The sequence below is a fragment of the Rhincodon typus genome, chromosome 6 (genome assembly GCF_021869965.1).
Source record: "Rhincodon typus isolate 14 chromosome 6, sRhiTyp1.1, whole genome shotgun sequence".
Lineage (NCBI taxonomy): Eukaryota > Metazoa > Chordata > Chondrichthyes > Orectolobiformes > Rhincodontidae > Rhincodon > Rhincodon typus.
In genome coordinates, this window is record NC_063337.1 from 98,028,838 (window position 1) to 98,050,968 (window position 22,131).

A 22,131-nucleotide genomic window follows, 5' to 3' on the forward strand; every position below is an offset into this window, starting at 1 on the left:
GTCAAATATAATTTCCTTTTCATAAAAACACATTGACTCCACCTGATTGTACTATAATTTTCTAAATGTCCTGCCGCTGCTCCCTCAATAATGGATTCAGGCATGTTCACTGTGACAGATGTTAGATTAGATGGGCTGTATTTTTCAGCTTTTTGTCTCCATCCTTTCTTGATTAGTAGGGTTATTTTTGTGATTTTTCACTCTGCTGAAACTCTGCCAGAATCCAGAGAATTTGGGAAGATTACAAAGTCTCTGTAGTCACTTCCTTTAAGATGCTACAATGAAGGCCATCAAATTAGGAGGATTTAACAGACTTGAGTGCAATTAATTTCTCTGGTCACTTTTGTTCTCATAGTTATGATTATTTTAAGTTTCTCTCTTTCTTTTGCCACTTGATTTTCTATTAATCCTGACTTTCTGTGTCTTCTATAAATACGTTCAAAACATGTTCAACAATTTATTGATTGAACCATCACAATAACAGATAAGAGCTGAAGATAAGCAAATGTTTTGCTCAGATATAGGATTCCTATCATTAGGGCTATGATGAGTCCTGTTCATGCTAACTAGAGAACTTAAATTCAATTAACCTTGAATAAGCTTTACTTGTCGTAAGAAGATCTCCCAGTTCTCTGATTCTCTTTAAAGAAGGAAATTTGCCATCCTTATCTGATCTGGTCTGACTGTGATTCCAGACCACAGCAATACACCTAACTCTTAGTTGACCTCTGAAGTAGCTTAGCAAACAACTTAGCAGCAAGAAATATATATAATGATAGCCCAACATTGATCGAGGCACTAGACACAGTACTGACACCACCAATCCAATAGTGACACAAAACCCTCCTCATGACATCTAGTGACTTGTACAATAATTAAGACAGCTGTTTCTCTGACCCATCAAAAACAGCCTGGCATACCCAAAGATACAGAATCAAATTTCATGCGTCCATATCCTCCAAGGAGGCCACAGGATCTAAAAAGAAATAGCCAGTAGCGCAGACTGCTCCAGTAAATCTAGATGCCTTTGTACTGCTGCTAGTTCCTGTACTATTCATATGAATTGTGCATCCACTCTGTTTAAATCTACATTTATTTTCACTTTCCTGGATACTTCCTTTAATCAACTATGGCAATATGTAACCTAATGTACTATTCAAACCCACGTTTTAATACCATGTCCACTCAACTATCAAGGCTGCCTACTGCTGTCATTGTACCATCATGTGTTTCAATTCCTTAATCACAACCAATGTGGAAAAGTTCTAAACTGAGGAAGGGTTACTGGACTCAAAACACAAATTCCAATTGCTCCCCACAGGGGGCAGCATGGCAGCTCAGTGGTTAGCACTGCTGCCTCACAGCATCTGGGACCCAGGTTAGGTACCACCCTTGGGCGACTATCTGTGTGGAATTTGCACGTCCTCCCTGTGTCTGTGTGGGTTTCCTCCGGGTGCTCTGGTTTCCTCCCACAGTCCAAAGATGTGCAGACTTGGTTGTTCAACGCGCTTCAACCTTCACAAAATCCAATTCATCCTATATTTTTCAGTCCTCACTTCATCCAACAGTAATACTGTTTATATCTTACCCTTGTGTGCAATCTGTTTCTCTTTCCCTACAGTATCGATCCTTGTCTGTTATTCTTTCTTACTTGCCCTGTCCAACCTTTACCTTGCAACTTTCTCCTTCCCTTTATTCTGTCTCAGAACTGCACTGCAGTTTAATGCAAAACATTTGTGTTGATTATATCTTTACATGAAGCACAATGTAACATTTTCAATAAAATTTAATTGACAATCCTTCCAGTCACGAGGATGAAATTAATGTAATTTCACAAAACAGCTGTCTGACTGACAACTAGGAATTACATTAGGAAATACGCATATTCCTGGCCATCTAAATGTTAATTGAAGCAATTAGCCCTTTAACCACATATAGTAATGAACTCTATGGTTATATTGTCTATGTGCAAACACTCTAGATTACACTATAGATGATTGTTATTTTGCCTGCTGGCTGGGATCAATCATGTTCAAATCCTTTTCTTGTATTAAGTCAGAAGTCACACAACACCAGGTTATAGTCCAACAGTGAACTGACTTCACCTGGTGAAGGAGCTGAGCTCCAAAAGCTTGTGATTTGAAATAAACCTGTTGGACGACAACATAGTGTCATGTGACTTCTTACTTCGTTCACTCCCGTCCAACACAGGCATCTCCACATCAATTTTTTTTTGCATTGTACTAGAACTGGAGATTTTCAGCAGATGCAACGCTGAGTGTTCATTCATTGGCTGTACCTCTGGGAGCTGTGTGCATACTTTATTGACTCCAAACATAACAGCTCCTACCTGTTCAAAAGCATTTCTCTGAAATTCTTCAAAGCCAAAGATGTCCAATATCCCAATTTCAAATGCTGAACTGCTGCAAACAGAAGAGAGCAAAAGTGATGCACAAAACCACTATCTATTTATTGCAAACTAAATGTCGTCTACGTTGACAGGAGTGTAACCTCATGCATTTGTCTGAGGTGATACTTTCAGAATAAATTTATGTAATAGGCTTCTGTCTTATAGGTAATGAGAATTCTGAGCCTTGTTTACACAATTTAAAATAAAATGTGTTGAAACAAATTCTTGTAATCTTGTTGTGATAACTAAAATCTATTATATTACAGCTCCAGGGTGTTTTTACTGTAACAATGTAGCACATAATTTTATGTGGCAACACCCATAAAAGTGGGATGGGAGTCCTCCGTGGGTCTTGATAAGACCTAATTCTAATTGAATTGCTGCCTCAAGCAGCAATTAACAGACAGTTCACCAATGGGATTCAATTCAATCAAGTTTAAGGGGATCTTTAAAGCCAGAACAGCCAAGTTTTTACGCCAAGCATTTGTCTGTTGTTTGTGATGTCAAAAAGAACTCATCAGAGTGATCTAATGTGAAGTATTTTTTGTTCCTGTCCTTTTTTTTGTGCCATTCTACATTATCTTTGCCCCATCTGACAGTGGTTGGTTAATTGACTTACTCAGTCTTTCATTTGATCAGAGATAGCAGGAACTGCAGATGCCGGAGAATCTGAGACAACAAGGTGTAGAGCTAGATGAACACAGCAGGCCAAGCAGCATCAGAGGAGCAGGAAAGCTGACGTTTCGGGTCTAGATCTGGTCTAGGTCCGAAACGTCAGCCTTCCTGCTCCTCTGATGGTGCTTGGCCTGCTGTGTTCATCCAGCTCTACACCTTTCATTTGATCAATATTTTTTGTGGCTGAAGGCTAAATGATGTTTTTTGCAAGGCAATTAACTGCTTCCCATTGTTAACCACGTGGCCTTTGGTCAACAGTTATCTACCATGGGTAGAATTGGGACTGCTGTGGAATTGTGAGAGCACAAGTCTTGTTTATCACAGTTCTGAAAATTGCAGTACCGGAGTACAGCAGCTGCTCAAAATGGACTCAGGGTCCTTCAATGATTGTTAGATCCCTCAGTACCAGCATCTTGGAGATTCAGAGACGACTACATTGTGATACAAACTTTAATCTGTCCAAGAGTCTGCAGACCTGAAGAAAGATGCCTTCAGAAAATGCCATACCAATCTTGGAGGCTGATTCATTTTGGTGTCCTTTTGATTAGTTGCTGTTCCTGCCTGTCACAATGATACCAAGAACCCAAGCTAAAAGATATCAAACTTTGCTTAATTTCCAGTCTGTTTTCTCTTTCAAACAAGCAGGCACAGTAGGTTCCTTTGAAATGGTGGAACTGTGCCTGCTGCCTGGGAATTGTGTGCAAACCCACATGAGCCTGTGCTGCCAGCTAATGTTGAACCAACTGAATAGAAACTTGAGGTTCATGTAGACAGCAGTCATCAAGAAGCTCCCAAACATTATTGTAAAAATCATATCATCTTTTCTCTTTTCTTTAGGTTTCTGTTGGGAAAGTGAAGAAGGTTTGGATTGATCTTTCTGGGGTACCTGTGGATTGACTAAAATTAGCAATGTCTCCTGTAGATGTTTGGAATGAGCTAAAGTCACTCAACTGCTATTGTCAGTACCATCCCATTATGGAGACAGTTCACAGGTCAGATTACAGTAGAATGTGCAGGGTTGATTCTCCTTTGGACATGATGTGGAGGAAAAAGGGCAAAGACCTTGCAATGCAGATTTTCGTCCTTTCATATTATCCAAAAGTTACAGCTTTTTTTCCCTAAGTGTATCAAAAGAGCTTGCATTGGCTTTAGCTAGTCAAATACTAAGCAAATAAGGCACCATGAATGACATTCATATGTGAGCTCTTTAGAAGGTCATGCTCTTCACAAATCAGGTGGTTCCCTACAAATGATAAAGGGTGAAATGTGGAATTTCTTGACTGGTTCCCAGTGCAGCCTTGCACCCTTATCACTATGACGAAGCTAATCTGTCAGAAAAAAATATTCACCTCCAAGTGGACACGGAAAAAGAATGTGACATTCACTGGTTATCATTCTGATGACTCTTTGATAAAATTTCTCATGAAAAGCAGCCACTGAAAACTGAAATGGGAAGTTGAGATATGAGCAGGGAAGTACTGGAAAAAGAAAAGCAACTGATGTTTGTGAGAGGACAAATAGCAAGTTAGAGAATTTCTAAGTGAAGTATTTCAAAGATCAATGTCCTTACTGGTCCAAATCCTTATTAATGTTTGGGTTCATAAGCCAAGTGAAAACCCGTCAAAATTTCCGATCTTCCTCTATGGGATATGGGAGTTGAGGTGGAATGGGACGGAGGTGTCAAGGTGGCAGAAACAGAAAACAGCTTTAGGCCTTAATCGATAACATATACAAACAGACAAACCAGTGACAGATGAAATTCATCACAGTAAAGTGACAAGTGCAGTAAAGCAGTACAAAAGTGCTGTGACATTATATTGTCGGCTGGGTAGAAATAATTAAAAATGAAGCAGAAAGGAATTTGGGTAGTATGATAACAAGTCTAATAATCCTACATGAGCAGAAATTGCTGGAGAAACTCAGCAGGGCAGGCAGCTTCTGTGGAGAGAAAGCAGAGTTAATGTCTTGAGGTCAGTGACTCTTCTTCATAACTGGACTTGAAAGGTTAACTTTACTTTCTTTCCATAGATGCTGCCAGATCTGCTGAGTTTCTCCAGCAATTCTTGTTTTTGATTCAGATTTCCAGCCACTGCAGTTGTTTGGTTTATTTTAGGTTGACTACTGTTAGGAGTTGCATATAATTATTGAAGTGGACAATTTGTATTTTTATTTTTGGAAACCTTCTCTGGATCTCTCTGGGGGCTCAAAGAAGTTTTTGACAATTAGAAGGTAGGCAACTCAGCTCGTACTATTTCCCTGTGGCTGGGTCCCTTCAGCGATATGGTAATCCTGACAGAATTTATCACGTACTTGTGGTGGAATTTGCAAGACAAAACCTGCAAATGCCGTCCAGGCAGTAGTGCAGTACATCACTGACGTAACACCTGTCATGTTAATCAATATAATGTCATCCAATGCTCTTCATCATGTCACGAAGATCTTCATGGTCTAATAATTAATTGCTTTTTTGCTGAGATTGCTTATTTCCATGGGTTAATTTATTTTCAACCAGTAAAACACGCCAAGTTATAAAGCAGACATTAGATCATCCGACTGATTTCTCCAGGTGCAGCTCACAAACCCAAAACAGGCTAAATAGTAGGAAGAGTCACAACATTACATTCACACAGTTCTTAAAGGCAAATTCTCTTAAAGGCGAGGGACATCTGACAACACCTGAAGGGATTAGCTAAAGAAGGAGAAGTGTCTGTAGGTTAGAGAAGCAGTTGTTGCATAATCTGAGGCAACAATTAAGGAACAAAATAAGTAAAGGTCAAGTCAGAGGGAACATTCCTCTGTCTTGATTAAAGTAACAGAGGTAACATCGACAGATGGTGGAAAATCTGCCATAACTATACCCCAGCTTCATTTACAAGTGGTAGTGGAAAAGAGGGAACTGCATGAGCATTGGATTGCAAACATGGGTCATAGCGGTAAGCAGTGTAGGTGTTTGTCACTGAAAAATGTTCGTTTGCGGAGTTGTTCCTAATGACAGTCTTTATGGGACAGTTTATTTCAGAACTCCATATTGATTTAACTTTGGCAATTTGTTGTAAACCGATGTAAACCATGAGTTATTGATCTTCCTGACTGAAACATCATGGAGAGATGTGCAACATGTTTAAGATGCCAACAGCAATGTGGTAGAATTTGCATCATGTACATATGACATTTCAGACAACTGGGCATGGAAGTCATCTTGCCTGAATAATAGCTGTCCAAATTTTACATTGTTTGGAATAACATGGGGAAGTCAGGTTTATGCAAGTAAGGTGTTATTTGCACCATTATTCAGTCTTCATCATTTTCCAGGAAAAGTAGAAAATGAGATTATTTATTAAATGGTTGTGGTTCAATTTGAGTGTCCTCAAACAAGAAACATAAAGAGGTAGCTCACTGGTTTAACAGTGGAAATCTGTCAAAGGGCACATTGTTGGCTTGTATCTCCTCACCTTACAGTCTTGTAATTCATCAGTTGCTCGTAAAAGCCTTGCATTTTCAATTTCAATCAGCAACAATGACAAGAGAAAAGAATACTTAATGTGATTCCCTGTCACCTTCCCCATGAGTGCTTTGAAGAAACACAAGTTCCCTTACGAAAGGATCTTCCTCCTGTAAGGAGCTGCTGACCCTCAAAAACTCCAATTCATTCATCATCAGCACTGAAAAGAAGTTGGTTTTGCCACCATGCTGGCATAACTGGCAAAAGGGCAAGGAAAACCACTTCAGAGGTCTCAAATAACCTCACCACTCCAACATGCAGGTACAGAAAGCAATTGGGAAGATTAACATCAAGTAGGGCTTTATTGCAAGGGGACTGACGTACAAGAGTAAGGAATGCATATAGTATTTTTCCCAGGGATGGGGAATTGAAAACTAAATGGCATAAGTTTAAGGTAAGAGGGGAAAGATTTAAGAAGGACCTGTGGGGCAATTTTTTCATTCAGAGAGTGGTGCATATATGGAATGGGCTGCCAGAGAAAGTGGTTGAGGCTATGACTCTGAGTCTTGTTACAGTTCTACACAGTTTTGATGCAAGTACACTTGGAATAGAATGTACAATTTTGACCACCTTATCTGAGGAAGGAAATATTGTATTGGAGGTAGTACAGCGCAGGGTCATAGACTGATTCCCAAGATGACAGTGCTGTCCTACAATAATTTTGGAAAACTGTAAATACAGCATCTTCATTCATGAAAGGAAGGAGATACAAAACTATAGGTCAGATAGCCTAACGTCTGTCATAAGGAAAATGGCTGAACTGGATGACAATTTTATAAAATAATATTTATTCAATCAGACTGGGCAAAAAAAAGACAAAAGACATTAAGTGCTGGAGAAAACTATCAGGTCTGCAAATGCCTGTGGAGAGGGAAACAGATTTAACACTTTGAGTCTGATATGAACTTTGTTCACAGAAAATGAACACATAGGTACAGTAAGAGGTTGGAGTGACAAATAGAATATTGTTCTTTATGGCAAGGTGAATGAAGTGTATAAGTATGAAAGGGTTGCTACAGATGTATAGGCCCTTAAGCGAGAAATACTATTTATAGTTTTGGTCTCCTTAGTTAACGATTTATGTAATTCTTCAAAAGTTTTTTGGAGAAGGTACCCTTGGCCGATTTTGAGGATGAAGTGGAAGGTTTGAACAGGTTAAGCTTAAATTGATAGGAAGAAATGAAAGGTTATCTTATTGAAACATGAGAGATTGCTTTGGGACTTGACAGGGTGGATGATTTCCCCTTATGGAGGGATCAAGAATTAAAGGCAACAGTTTGACAATAAGAGATCTCCCATTTAAGATAGAAGAGGAATTTCTTCTCCTAAAGGGTTACTGGATTGTGGAATTCACTTCCCCAAAAACCCATGAAAGCAGAACATATTCAAGGTTGAATCATACAGATTTTTGGATTGACAAGGGAATTAAGACCACAATCAGATCAGCCATAATTTTATCAAATGGTCAATTAGGCTTCAGAGGTGAAATGGCCTACTCCTGCTACTGTTCTATACAAAATTATGATCCTGTAAAAAGTTGAATAGATTGGAACTCTCCTCTCTAGAACTTAGGAGAATGACAGGTGATATCATGGAGGCCTGCATAATTTAGATGGCCTTGACAGGCTAGATGCTGAGAGGTTTTGTCTTTTGCTGGAGCATCTAAAACAATGGAGCACAGTTTCGTAATAAGGAACTAATCAATTTAAGAGTGTAAGAAGGAGAATTCTTCACTTAGAGGCTTGCAAATCTTTGCCATTTTCTACCCCAGAGAGCGGTGGATGCTCAATTATTGAATGCACTTGAGGCAGAGACAGAGGTGGATGCCTGGAATTAATGGCTACAGCCTAATGTTAGTGTCAGGGTGGTCACATTATGAGTATTGAGGGAGTATTCATCTCCCAACAGCCAGCTTCTGGTTTTTCTTGGAAGTATATGGATGGTGACAGCAGGAGACTGGCTCAGGATGAAGGCATTGCGACATGTCACCAGGGAACTGATTGGAAATATTGCTAACAAAAGCTTTAATTAATACTTAAAGATATTTGACTTGACTGTAATGAGCTTGTGCATTTCATGAATCAACAAGTTTAAACTGTCCTAAAGTTCAGACAGAAATGAAGCTTAATCGAGCCAAACAAAGAATTTGCAAACATGGACTCAGATTTATATGGCATACTTATTTGTGCTTAAAAGAAATTTTCCTTCATTATCTAAAGAGACTCAATTGGCAGCTGCCTGCCCCAGACACAATATATTTCAAAAAAATCAAGATCAAATTCTGATCAAAGCTTCTGGGATTTGTTAAATTGTATAATGAGGCACAAGTAATTTGTGCCATACAATATCAACTGTGTTACCAAATCAAATGAAATCCTTTGTCCTATATGTTAACAATATTGGTAGAGAAATTCATTGCAGCCTGTTACATGGAGCTGGGAATAGTCCATTGGTTATTCATCTCATACATCACCCAAAATTTCTTTTCCATTGATTTCAATAGATATTTAAAATGGGCTAAATTTTACACAATTAGATCCTGTTCTATAACAACGTCAAGAGTGATATTCAAATACATTTACCCATTAATGTGCCAATATCCATGGTAGGATTTCATCTCAACCATTTGTATAAATTAATAAGGGTTATGTTTACACAAAATGTGACTGAAAATACTCTCAAAATAACAAAATATTCAGCCTGTTCATATCTATCAGAGTGGATTATTAAAAATACCTTTAGAATATATTTTGTCGTCACATTTAAAACCATACATCTTTGAATATACAAATGTTACAAAGACTGATTGGTTCAAATCATACATTCATAAAACAGCAGCTGGTGACAACTGAAGGAGAGTTTAATACAATCCAAATAAAAGAGAAAAATACAGTGAGGGACTGGAAGGACATGATAACACTTGGTAACACTTGACTTCCCTCCTCTTTCCCCCCCAAACCTTATTTTTCTCTTTTACCCCTCCTCCCAATGTCCTCACCATGCTCAAGATATCTGGTAAAGAAGAAAACAAATAAGCAAATTTAAACTCTTCAATTGTATATGTCTTAATCTTAACTATGAAAACTTGCACTAAACTTTGAAAGAACTTATCCATTGCTTTTGTAGGTAAGCATTTTTAAAAAGAAGTTACAGTTGTTATTGTTTTTATTCAAGAATTTACATTCTATAAATTTAACCAAGGAGGTAACATAGAAAGAATTATAAGGCCAAACATTGATTAAATTGTAATTAACAAAATAACTGGCTTTAATCTGATTTCTGTGCTTTAATTCACAAACTGTAGATTAGAGATTATTATAACCTAACCATTATGACAGATGGCAAATTTATTTCAAAAAAATTAGCACTGCTTAAATGGCACTCTAATTTGATTGTTATAACATTTAATGGTTTGGTTTTAACCTGTGCTTGTTTTGCTAGCCTGGTGACTGATTCTTTTTACATCGCTTGATTGCTTTAACTTGTGGGTGGGGTGAAAGTTCCTTGTATTTGACTCCACAAACACACAAACACACATACACACATACACACATACAGTATTCTGATAGAAACAAGCAAAGACACATGCGTGTGAAACTTTGATAATGTTCTAAGTTCTCTAAATAAATATTTGGATTTAAAACTGGAGTAATTCATCCAATACTCTGAGATAAATTGGATATGCAGAAACCCAACCCAAATATAATGTATGCAACTAGTTACGTTCTTGAATACTGCTGAAGTGTTATAACTACTGACATCGTTCATTAATGACCTACAGGGAAGAAGATCTGCTATCACTACTCACTTTGATCTATGTGTGACTTCATTCCCATAACATAGAGGTTCCAGTTTCCTGGACATCAATAATTAGGACAAAATATGGCCATGTCAGTCTCATTCACAGATAATTATCAAGAAAAATAACCATAAATGTTTATTATAGATAAGTAACATTATTGACAAATTAATACTATACTAGCAATGATGACCTCTAGGACTGACGTAGGATTGTAGATATTTTCTAACCAAACTGTTCAGAGTTGTAATTATGCATCTTTGGAGCAGTTGAGTCTTGAACTCAGACCTCCTGGCCCAGAGGTGCGGACATGATCACAGTACCACATTATCCCTGAAGTAGCATTTTAACTATACCTAGCTGAATCCTAAATCTATTGAGATAGTAGCATTGAGATAATAATTTTCTGAAGAAGGGTCTAAACCCGAAACGTCAGCTTTCCTGCTCCTCTGATGCTGCTTGGCCTGCTGTGTTCATCCAGCTCTACACCTGGTTTTATTGAACCCTAAATCTAGTTGTGTTTGAGAGATAAGGAGACGGGATTATGACAGCATAGTCTGAAGTTCACCGCAGATGAAGCTGTAAGAGATCAGTTTCTTTTCTTAAATTCTTTGTTAATTGAGATGGAAAAAATAACTTGCAATTTTGATTTCAAAGGTTGAGGAATGAACTCGGAAGTATCAAACATGAGCAATGACACTTACCCTTCCCCATCATCCTGACTCTGTAGGTAATTATTTACATTGTTCACCAAGAAGCTAAAAAGACGACTATAAAGGGACTTTGCCAGAAGGTCCCGATAAAAGTTTGCAACATCCACAGTGTGTCTCTTCAAAATCATATCCCCTATAGTAGAAAGTAAAGAAATAATAAGTTAGGCTGTTAATATTTAAGTTTATAAAACATTACAAAATAATTTTTAAAATGTCCTGCATAATATGAAACTTACCTTTAAAACACTGAACATCAGATGTTAAGGCTGAATTGAGGTCATCAGGTGACACTTGAAGAATGCCAGCCACTGAAAAATAGCATACTTTAAATGCAATATACCAGCTCAGTTATGGTCATTTCATAGTGGAGGCAGTTAAGCAAAATTAAAAACTACACGCAAAATCTCATGCATTTTCCATTGAAGCTATGACACAGTAATGCAACCTGTTGGGATGTAATGCACCATGAAAGATTGGAGTAGAGTAACCAATTATAGCTGTGCCCATAATCCCTTAGGATGGAAATTTGGAATTCTCTCTCTCAGAAGACCTGTGCAAAGTGAATGATTGAAGTGTAGGGTGAATTAGTTGTCAAGTTACAAAGTGGAGAGATATGAATTAGAGATAGTTAAATGCAATCACAGCAGAGATCAGCTACAATCTCAGTGAATGGCAGAACAGGCTTGAGGGTAAATACCCTACTCTGGTCCCTATATTCAGTGCAGCCAGCTTCGAAATCAAGAGGGTGATGAGATGAAGGTCTTTTTTTTAATGCTTTCCTGCAATTAATTTCAATGATTCTGACCCAACCTCTCACTCGTTACCTTGAATATGTTAAGAATTGGATTTAGTTGTTAGCTTAGGGGAAAAGTATCAGCCAGTTAGTGTTTGGTAGTGGCTGGATAAGTAAATTTGCTGATGCTGGTGAGGAAGATCCTTAAACTGCATCTGGCTGTGGAATTCATAATCTTGCAGTGCCTTTTTGCTATAAGCATTGAAGCATTCTGTTTGTTAAAAGACATGTCTCATCAAATATCCTGTGGTAAACTGTATCGGTTGCCAGGTTTAGCATCCAACCCCAGTCCCCTCCCCTGGGCTAAAATGACAGGGATGGGGAACCTGTCTGCAAGAGGGGAACCCATCCAGGGCATCTTGCACTCTTCTGGATCATGAAGCCTCACCTCAAAGAGCTGCCAGTGGGCAGACGTACAGCATTGGATCAGGATTCGGATAAGTGCGTAGGATCTTGCTGAGTGCCAAGTTAGCAAGGGTAGGAGGGAGGGGTGTGTTAGGCCTTGTGGCTACTTGGCCTGGACCTTTTCTGCCTCAAAACCTCCAACCTTGCATGGTACATTACATCCCAACAGCCTGTACTATTGTTTCATCGCTCCAATGGCAGTGGGATAAGGCCAATTAAGGGCTTAGCATCACCCCCAATGCTTTGGGGCCAAGTGGAGAAGGGCACCCTCTGCATTTCATGGACACCCCCACACTTCACTTTTGAACCTGTCGATGGAAAAGTGTAAAATCCAGTTCTCCTGGTGCAGAGCTGAGTAAGTCATGTAGCATTATACAATCTGGCAGAAACCCATCAGTCATAACTCGCAGAATACAAAATTCAAATTTCTGTAACACAATTACTAACTGCATTCTCCAACATAAAAAGTATTGGCCAACTTCATAAAACAAACAGCAAATTATATTTTTTTTAACTCATAGTGAGGATGTGATGTAGTGCTTTTCTCGACCACAACAAAGCAAAAGTGCTGCCAGCATTTTTTTCTCTTATAATTTCCATAGAGAGCTTCATGAAAGGGTTATGGTTAGGTTTGAAAATTAGGATTCCAGATCCAAAGCTTTGATCAGCAGGAGTACGATCAGACAACACAGTACGGACCTGGGGGAACACAGCAGGTCAGGCAGTGTCAGAGGGGCAGGAAAGTCAACATTTCGGGCCTGGACCCTTCATCATGATTGGTCTGGTGATCAGGGACGGGTTCACAATCGAAGGGGCGGTAGGAGGAGGTGTTAGAGAGTTGGCACCTCCCCCCATATGCGGGTTAGGGTTGGAGACCAGGGAGCAGAGAGCATTCCGTGGGGGAAGAGGTTGGAGTGGGTGAGAGGGGTGGAGAGGTTGAGGCAATCGATGTCGCGACGGCAGTTGGAGATGAAGAGGTTGAGGGAGAGTAGGAGGCCGTGGGGTGGTGCCCGGGAGGATGAGGCTTGTTGGAGGCAGTTGAAGGGCCTGGCAGAGGGTGGGTTAGACTCGTGGTTAAAGAAATAGGTGCGGAGATGGAGGAAAAAGAGTTCAACATCCAGCTGTGAACGGAATTCATTGATGTGTGGGCGCAGGGGAATGAAGGTGAGTCGAGAGTCCTAATGAAGGTTCCAGGCCTGAAACATTGACTCTCCTGCCCCTCTGATGCCGCCTGACCTGCTGTGTTCCTCCAGCTTCACACTGTATTGGCTCTGACTCCAGCATCGGCAGTTCTAGCTATCTCTATCAGGAATCAAAAATGCTGGACTTGTGTGTCTCAATTTCCAAATTATACTCCGCATTGAATTACAACATCGAGCACCAACAGTGTCCTCAAGGCCTTGAAACAAAATATTAGAGGTAAATCAGCAGGTTTCCATGGAGCAAAAGCAGAAATGGCTGGAAAAGCTCAGCAGGTCTGGCAGCATCTGTGGAGAGAAACCAGAGTTAACGGTTCAGGTCGAGTGTTCTGAGGAACCCTGTGCTGAGGAAGGGTCACTTGACCCGAAACTTGAACTCTGATTTCTCTCTACAGAAGCTGCCAGACCTGCTGAGCTCTTCCAGCCATTTCTGCTTTTGTTTCTGATTTACAGCATCCACAGTTGTTCTGGTTTCCATGAGGGTTCCCATTCAGTGAGAACAGTGATATTCATGGAGTAAGTCCTACATTATTACCCACAAGTACCAACGTAACTATACAATCTATTCCCATAAAAATATGCAATTTACTTATGTACAGGTAATAACTATTACAATAACTGGCAGAGGTTGCTACTGGGTTAGACCAAAATCAACTGGGATGGAAAATACGAGAAGTTTCTACTCCAGTAGAAAACAGAGACATTGTCATGGTGCAGTGTTTAGTGATGTGCTAGCTCCATCTGATGATGAATTTCAGCATTTCTCTCATCCAGGCACTTTCACAGACAGTATAGGCAACAAACGGTTTGTTCTCAAGCACACTGACCTTGTTCCACCAATTGCGCATCTGACACATAAGCTATCTCAGTATCTGTCACAGCCAAAAACTGGATATCCCCAAGAAGCAAAATCGCAGACAGAATCAGAAACAGGTTGTCAACTTCCTGAATAAAAAAATGCAAAGGGTTGTTTCAATTATCTGTGAACCTATTTTCCTGGTAAGTTGTAACATGACATTTAATGATCAGTTGTAAACATTGTATCGTCAATCAGGAATATTTTAAACATAGTGCTATAATTTACTGAGTAACCAGTTGTTTTAATAGTGAATTTTATTATTACTGGTAGCATTTCTCAATCTTAATGACTAATTTCAAAACTTGTGAACAGAAAATTGTTAATAGATTAACAAGTGTTACCTTGACTTGCAGCAACCACTTTCAAAGGAAGTTACAGAAAATAAATATCCACATAGAAAGGCATCATTACAAAGTTTTCTGTGTATGTAGGATAAGACCTTTCTAAACTGTAAATTTACAAAGATGGTAAAACTCCAAATCTATACACATGAACTGTAAATTGTGAATAACTAACCTCATAACATCATACAGAGGTAAGAAGAGGTCAATTGTAAATTTTAAGAGTAAGCCAGCTAAAACTCTGGGTCTTTAAGAGACTGGTAGCAACATTATCACAAACAATGGTACAACGTAACTGCAGTTGTCTAATGCATTAACAAGACTTGAACATGCATGGGGTTGATGTGATTAAAACAAGGAGATGAAGTTTTGGATTAAAGGATTGTGAAATAATATTAGGAGTTCACACCTAAGGAGATTGACATTCAGAGCTACCAAGAAGAGAATGTGTACATTTGGGGCTTAACCGAGGGTAAGAAGCTGAGCCCTAAGACTCACTGTGTGATAGAGCAGCTGCTGTTTCCTTCCAGCATGGGGAATTCTGTGATTTTTCTTTATTCATTCACAGGATGTAGTAGTTGCTGGCTAGGCAGCATTTATTGCCCATCCCTAATTGCCCAGAGGGCAGTTCAAAGTCAACCACATTGCTGCAGGTTTGGAGTCAAATGTAGGCCAGACCAGGTAAGGATAGCAGCTTCCTTCCCTTAAGGACATTAGTGAACCAGATGGGTTTTCCCCCGACAATTGACAATGGATTCATGGTCATCATTAGAGTCTTAATTCCAAATATTTATTGAATTCAAACTCCACCATTTGCCATGGCGGGATTCAAATCCAGGTCCACAGAACATTATCTGGGTCTCTGGATTAACAGTCCAGTGATAATACCACTAGGCTATCGCCTCCCCATTGATGACAATACCATTGAACATTAGTGGCTAATGGTTAGATTCTCTCCTGTTGGAGATGGTCATTGACTGCCACCTATGCGGCATGAATACTTGGCAAGAATGACAAGTGCCAGGTACGTCCAGTGCTCATTCATTGCATTGCATGAGGCAGTTAAATTTGTGCCATCTGCATTGTAAAGACCCACATCATTTTATTTTGTTTTATGATTGTGGACTGAATTAGGAAAGGGACTATTTCACAAGAAAGGCCTGGAGAAGGAACTGCAGTATTTTTAAAAAGCAAGTTATTGAACCTATTTTAAGTCATATTTACATTATTTTTTTTTGCAAGTAATGTGGGGAAGGTTCAAAAGGATGGCTCCAGGGTACGTGTACAAAGTAAGATTTGAATAACGACAGGTAGTTTTGATTGGTTTGGGCATTTGTGTCCAGTCATGGATGCCAAAGCTCATTGGTCAACAACAACCTCCTGATTGGTTCCTGCGAACCAGAACAGTTTGTGGGTGTAAATAATGCAGGGAGAACCATTCGGATCCCTGGAAGGAGAGACAGTGTGTGTCTGTCACTCCCCAATAAATCACCCAAAGTCAAGAAAGCCAGATTTTTTTTTTCACCAATGGCCATACACTGTCTTGCCCTTTTTAAAATGCATTTCACAGATATCAACATGGGCTGTGAATAGATACATTCTTGCTCAGTACTTGACTGTAGTGCAGTAGTGAGTCCTGTAGCATTCTGGATATGCTCAAAGATATGTAGGTTACAATATTGTATCTCAATAATATTGGAACCATGTATCAATGTAACATCTGGAAATATACATCTATCTTCAAGCCTATAGAACAGATCTGATTTCCCCACTACGTTCCAATAATAGTCCCAGAACTGTAGAAGATTGTGCCCATACTTACTTACAAGCAGAAAAGGCAGAAAGTGGTTTGAATTAAAATGGAAATGGGTAAATAAAATTATAATTTCTGGTGATTCAATTCTATTTCTGGTATTTACACATACTAGTTGCACCTCGTTATTTTGAATTGACAAAGAAAGGGAGTTAAATTGAAAGAAGTACAATAATTTTCAAATAGCCTACATTAATACATCAAAAAACTTGTAATTCATTCTGAGTTGTCGAAATTCTGGAAGCATGTAAAATGAAAGTTCAGAACTTGATGCATCTTACCAGGTTGTTGAAACCTAAGTTTCTTAAAGCTTGCTTTACAGCAAGAAACTTGTCCCTATTTTGAACTGTTTCGGCTGCTGTTACCTCATCTTGTGAATTTCGGTTCATATACCTGGTGCAGAACAGGACAGTTAATTCAGTTGATTAAATAAGAACAACTGATGCTTTACTGCTTCTGAACATCTGCTGCTCACACTACATGTAGGACATGAGAATATTATTCTTCAGGGAAAACTACTCCCCCAGCTGGACAGTTCAAATTTACTTCAATAATAGAAACATCAAAAAGGCATTTTTGACCCTGAATTTGATATATTTTCCTGTTTCCCTGCTGATTTTGAGGCTTCAGGTCTGTAGAATGGAGCACAATCTTGCTGAAGGATCTGTAGAGAGGTAGATTGCATGTAGTACCATAGAATCCCTACAGTGTGGAAGCAGGCCATTCAGTCTATACCAATCCTTCAACGAGCATCGTACCCAGACTTAACCCTCCCCCCCGCCCTGTAACCTTGCATTTCCCATGGCTAACTTACCGAGCCTACACATCCCTGGACAGGATAGGCAATTTAGCATGGCCAATCCATCTAACCTGCACATCTTTCGATTGTGGGAGGAACCTGGAGCACTCTGAGGAAACCCACACAGAGAATATGCAAACTCCACACAGACAGTTGCCCAAGAATGGGTTTGAACCTGGGTCCCTCGCGGCGCTGTGAAGCAGTAGTGTTAACCACTGAGCCACCGTGTTACTCAACACTCTATTAAACAGATGCTTCAAGTTTAATCTAAATCCTTGATTTGGAATGCTGATCAACCACAGCCTTAGATTGAAGCATAAACTTCTGGAGTGCAGTGAATCAAAAAATTTCTTTCTCTTTTGGGTATAGGTACACAATTCACTTCTATCTGTTACACTTTGCATTATCAGATACAAAAATTACTGGAATAAATTGAGCATCTATTAACTCATCATAAGCAGGACTCTAGGATCTGTTATTTAATATGGAATAGGATCTAAGACTATTCAGGAAGATTCTAGCACCTACCTGTGGACAGAAGGATTGCTGAGGTACAGAGAACACTTCTCCTCAGTTGACAGACCATCAATCATCAGGTAGAAAATATGAAAATTGCACTGGTTAGGTGGATGAGAGACAAGACGAGATTTCTCTAAGCAGTAGGTGTAAACTCTGGCTGGAAGAAGAATCATTTGTGAACTTATCAGAATACTGTCACATCTTTCAACAAGGTTTTGCCAAGTATTGATTCTAACTGTTGGTGAGAATCTGCAGTAAGATACAAGTGTGCCATGCAATAACAGTATACTTATTTTATAACTTATTTTGCTTTAATAAGTGTTGTTCAAAATTATCCATGTTGATGTTATTCTAGCTATATTTGGAGATGCATTCCAAGTTCCCAAATGACACTCCAAAACAAAAATATACCATCAACCAATAGCATTAATAGATGGAAAATTACTGGTTGCAGAGTTTTACTGCCCCCTGCTTGGAAAATGGAATCAACTCTGTGTTGACAGGAACACTGTTAACGAAACGGTGTTATGTTTCTGATATTCCACAGAGATTTCTACTGACACATCTCACATGGATGTTGCTGCGGCTGGAGTCCTTGTGGCTTTGCCTCAGATGTGAAGCCAATGCCAAAGGTTAGAGCAACTACAATACTGTCAGCAAACTCAGCAAAACAGCAGTCACCAGCAGCTTCTGCACTGCCTTCAAAGGGACAAGCAGCAAGTAAAAAAAAATTCCAAGAAGACAGAGGAGAATGAGCAGACTCCACATCTACAGGCTTAGCAATCCTTTTTTACATGAACGAACAGTGTCATCTGCTGAAGCAGGACAAAATGAATGAGCGTCTCGCCCATACCAGAGGGCCTTCAAGTTACAGCTGCCCTGACTACTTTATTTCAGCAGCTCTTTTCAAGAAGCAAATGGGTACTTGGGAAGCAATTCCCAATCCTCGATCCATAACTGCATCTGGAATGTCACTGATGACATCTTCTCCGGTTCATTTTCTCTCCCTGCCATAAAGAGGAGCATCAAGCAGCTCAAACAGTGGGATTATCCCCCAGTGCTGACTTCCCCAAATGCACGGCTCCATAAACTGCAGTAACATTGTTTTGAGAGCATGCTGTCACTCACTGCAGAGTTCATCAACAAAAAAAGGCTTTCATCCATCAATGTTCAAATTATACATAACCATTCATGCTAGATTTTGGAGTTCAATGCTCAATATCCTGGAAACTGCTGTGAGGAAGCCATACAGTGGGGGAGAACTCACAGATTCCCCTTTCAAAGTCCTCAGTGCATACAGGGAGGCCTCACAACACATTTATGAAACCTTCAGACTAACTGCAGAATGAAGATACAATACGACTCATACTTTCACTTGAGTCGGAGTGGAAGACCATAGAACTCCTTAAGATGCTTTGATTGCTCTGGCCAGGTCTTACAGGATAGCCTAGATACAGGGTCCCACATCATTGTGGCAAGCTTTGCCTTTCGCAACTAGAGACAACAAAGGTGGGATATTCTGGGTGTTGAAATCTGGATCTACTGCTGTCTGGGGATGAAGGATGAGATCAAGACATGGATTTGGAGTGATGTATTGGACAGAGTGACAGAACAATGTAGGACTGAGATGGGGAAGTCAGAGAGAAGCTATCATAATCTCGCTTGGAGGTTAGGAGCAAGGGTTTGGATTTTGTTTAATTGTTTAACATTCTTTTGGTTATGTGGCATGCCTCTGCTGTTTAGTGCAAAGTGCTTTTAGACTTTGTTAATGTTGCAGTATTTCATCTTTTTGGTTGCTGAATAAATGCTTGGTTTTCCATCTGATTGTATGTTTCACATTTTCAGTTGATCCCATTTTCAAGTACCTACACACTATTTGTCTTCTTAATCATTAGGGAAAAAGCAGTAGTCACTGGGACAAGGCTAAGGTTAGATAGCTCTTCAGGTTTTAGTCAGCACATGTGTTATCCAACGAGAGGCAATGAGTTGAGAGTGGTTTACTTTTGCGACTTGGATGAGAGGCTGCCCTGTTGTTCATCCCCACTTTGCAAGCCAATAATAGTCATTGGTCTAAGTGTTATTTTGTCTTGAAATTGGCTTGCAATTAAAGTGAGCAGTGCACATGAATTTTGCTGGATGTGGCTCAGTTTCATGTGGTGAAGATCATGTGTAACACTCTGCTTTTATGCAGTGGAGTCTGAACTCAGCACCTTTGCTGAACTTTGTGGCCTGTTGAGAGTGATCACAGACAAGGTCCTTTATGTTACACAGAAAATGAGCAAGTTCAGCAATGTACCACAGAGATGGGACAACACTGGGCACCAGTAGGAACTAACACCAAAGCATGAATGTAAGAACACATAATTGTTTCTGCCACAATATAGTATGTAGGCTTAATCTCTCTCCCCTATATACCCATCCTCCCAATAATCATCCATGTATTCATCCAGCGTATTTAGCTGTTTGACGAAAAGTTGGTTCCACAAGTTAAGCTAATTAAGCTAGTTCCGTAAATAACGATGATGTAACGTCAATAAACTGAAACAAATGCCCATGAAATATCTCCAAGTGAAATTTAAGTTTGAAGAAAACTCTTGTTCCACTTTTGCACTCTCAACATGAGTCATGTTAATGGAAATGGTATTTAGTGACAATATTATCACCTTTTAGAATTAAATTTTAAACCAGGCATATCAACTTTGATTAGTTAAGACATTGTCTTTAGAAATGAACCAGATTGTGGTTGGTGCCTGTTTTGTTGAGTTGGAACAGGCACAGAGTTTGTACATGTTTCTTTTTATGCTGCAAAGAGCAGGGCACTATATATTACCACATGCAATTTTCCACAGAAATTAGTATTCTTGCAAGATTTTCTGATGAGTGCGAGATAAAAAGCCTTGACAAATTTTTTTTTCAGCAGTATTCAGGTTCTGTTCTACTAAACGACTCTATCATAGCCTGTCCATACCTATCATACTGTCAGCTGATGGTGCACTTCACCACTCTCATTCCCAAGCACAACTCAGGCACTTTAAATTTTAGTTGTAATCCCGTAGGAAACAGGAAAACGCATGACATTGTGTAATGTTAAAAAAAAGAGACACAAAATCAAAGCTTTTCATCTTTCACTCATCAAGTCTGAAATGGGGAAAAAAAAACAGTCTTTAGAAAGAAAAAAAAATTCAAACAGCATGCGAAGAGGTGATGTGGTTGTCACGGAGATGCAGTAGGAACATTGCCATGGGGATGCAACTGAAATTGACTGTTTCCATTATGCTTTCCTCAGTGAGAAAAGCTAAAATGTGTTGACATATTCCCAACCAGGGGAAATATCTACCCTGTGTTTCCACTGTTACCAATTTCACTGAGATCACCTCTCTTTCTCCAAAACTCTAGAGAATACAGGCCCAGATTACCCAATCCACCCAAGCTATGATGTGATGTGATTTACCGTAGATCTGCAATGCTGTGATATTTATGTTAGCTCCAGTAACACAATGGCAAGACATAGGTTACTTATTACTGAAGTTTTCAATGAACATTTATTACAGCACCTGGTGTCTACATATATACATGAGAGTCAGAGGCTGGGCTCAAGCTGAGCAATTCAGTTGTACTGCAGTCTGCTACCCACAGCATATCATGCTGCAAGAGACCAGAGCACGGTCAGAGCAGCTGTGAGGCTTGCAGGGTCTTTTTTTGCCTAATGGCAGCATCTTATTTGTGGAGAATATGGCTCATGTGTTTACTGCAAAGAAGCTGTTATCTGTTGCTCCAAATTTTAAGACAGCTTCTCCTTCCAGGATCAGATGTGGCAATCTTGAGCCTTTCCATTAATTCATGTCCCTAATGATTTGAGGGGCCCTATTTTGGCATCAGCTTACACAGTGAGCAGAAGGCTGTGATCATTTTCATACGATTACCAATAAATCTGATCCTGCAGTGGAAGTGAGTGAAGGAACCCATTGCCTATAACAATCACTGAACGTAGGCTTGTAGTGAGTAGTGGTTAAAAAATCCATTGACAGATTTATCAGCGAACAGGAGGAGAGGGAGCTTGCTTGACTACTCCATTTGAAAGGTAAACTTGAGCCCAGGAGAGAGACAATACAGGCATGTAAGGAAATTCCTAGGTGCATCTGCAAATTCAAATATAGCTAATGTGACGTAACACATAAAACTTTTACAAAGTGTAGGAAGTTAATGGTTACTTTATCGAAGACATGGTTTTCAGAACCATACCATAATTAAAACCAGAGATAGTAGGAACTGCAGATGATGGAGAATCTGAGATAACAAGGTGT

The 22,131-nt window shown here is 39.5% G+C and overlaps 1 protein-coding gene across 1 annotated transcript in view; it reads right to left on the minus strand.

Annotated features, from left to right (window-relative positions):
* The window catches only part of myo16 (myosin XVI), a 301,066-nt gene that overhangs the window by 114,212 nt on the left and 164,723 nt on the right, over positions 1–22,131 (minus strand). The window contains exons 15-20 of the mRNA XM_048598425.1: positions 17,837–18,076; positions 16,791–16,902; positions 14,324–14,441; positions 11,336–11,407; positions 11,091–11,232; positions 2,351–2,423 (exon numbers count right to left, since the gene is read on the minus strand). Of these exons, the coding sequence (XP_048454382.1) occupies positions 2,351–2,423; positions 11,091–11,232; positions 11,336–11,407; positions 14,324–14,441; positions 16,791–16,902; positions 17,837–18,076 (757 nt within the window). The remainder of the gene's footprint in view (positions 1–2,350; positions 2,424–11,090; positions 11,233–11,335; positions 11,408–14,323; positions 14,442–16,790; positions 16,903–17,836; positions 18,077–22,131) is intronic.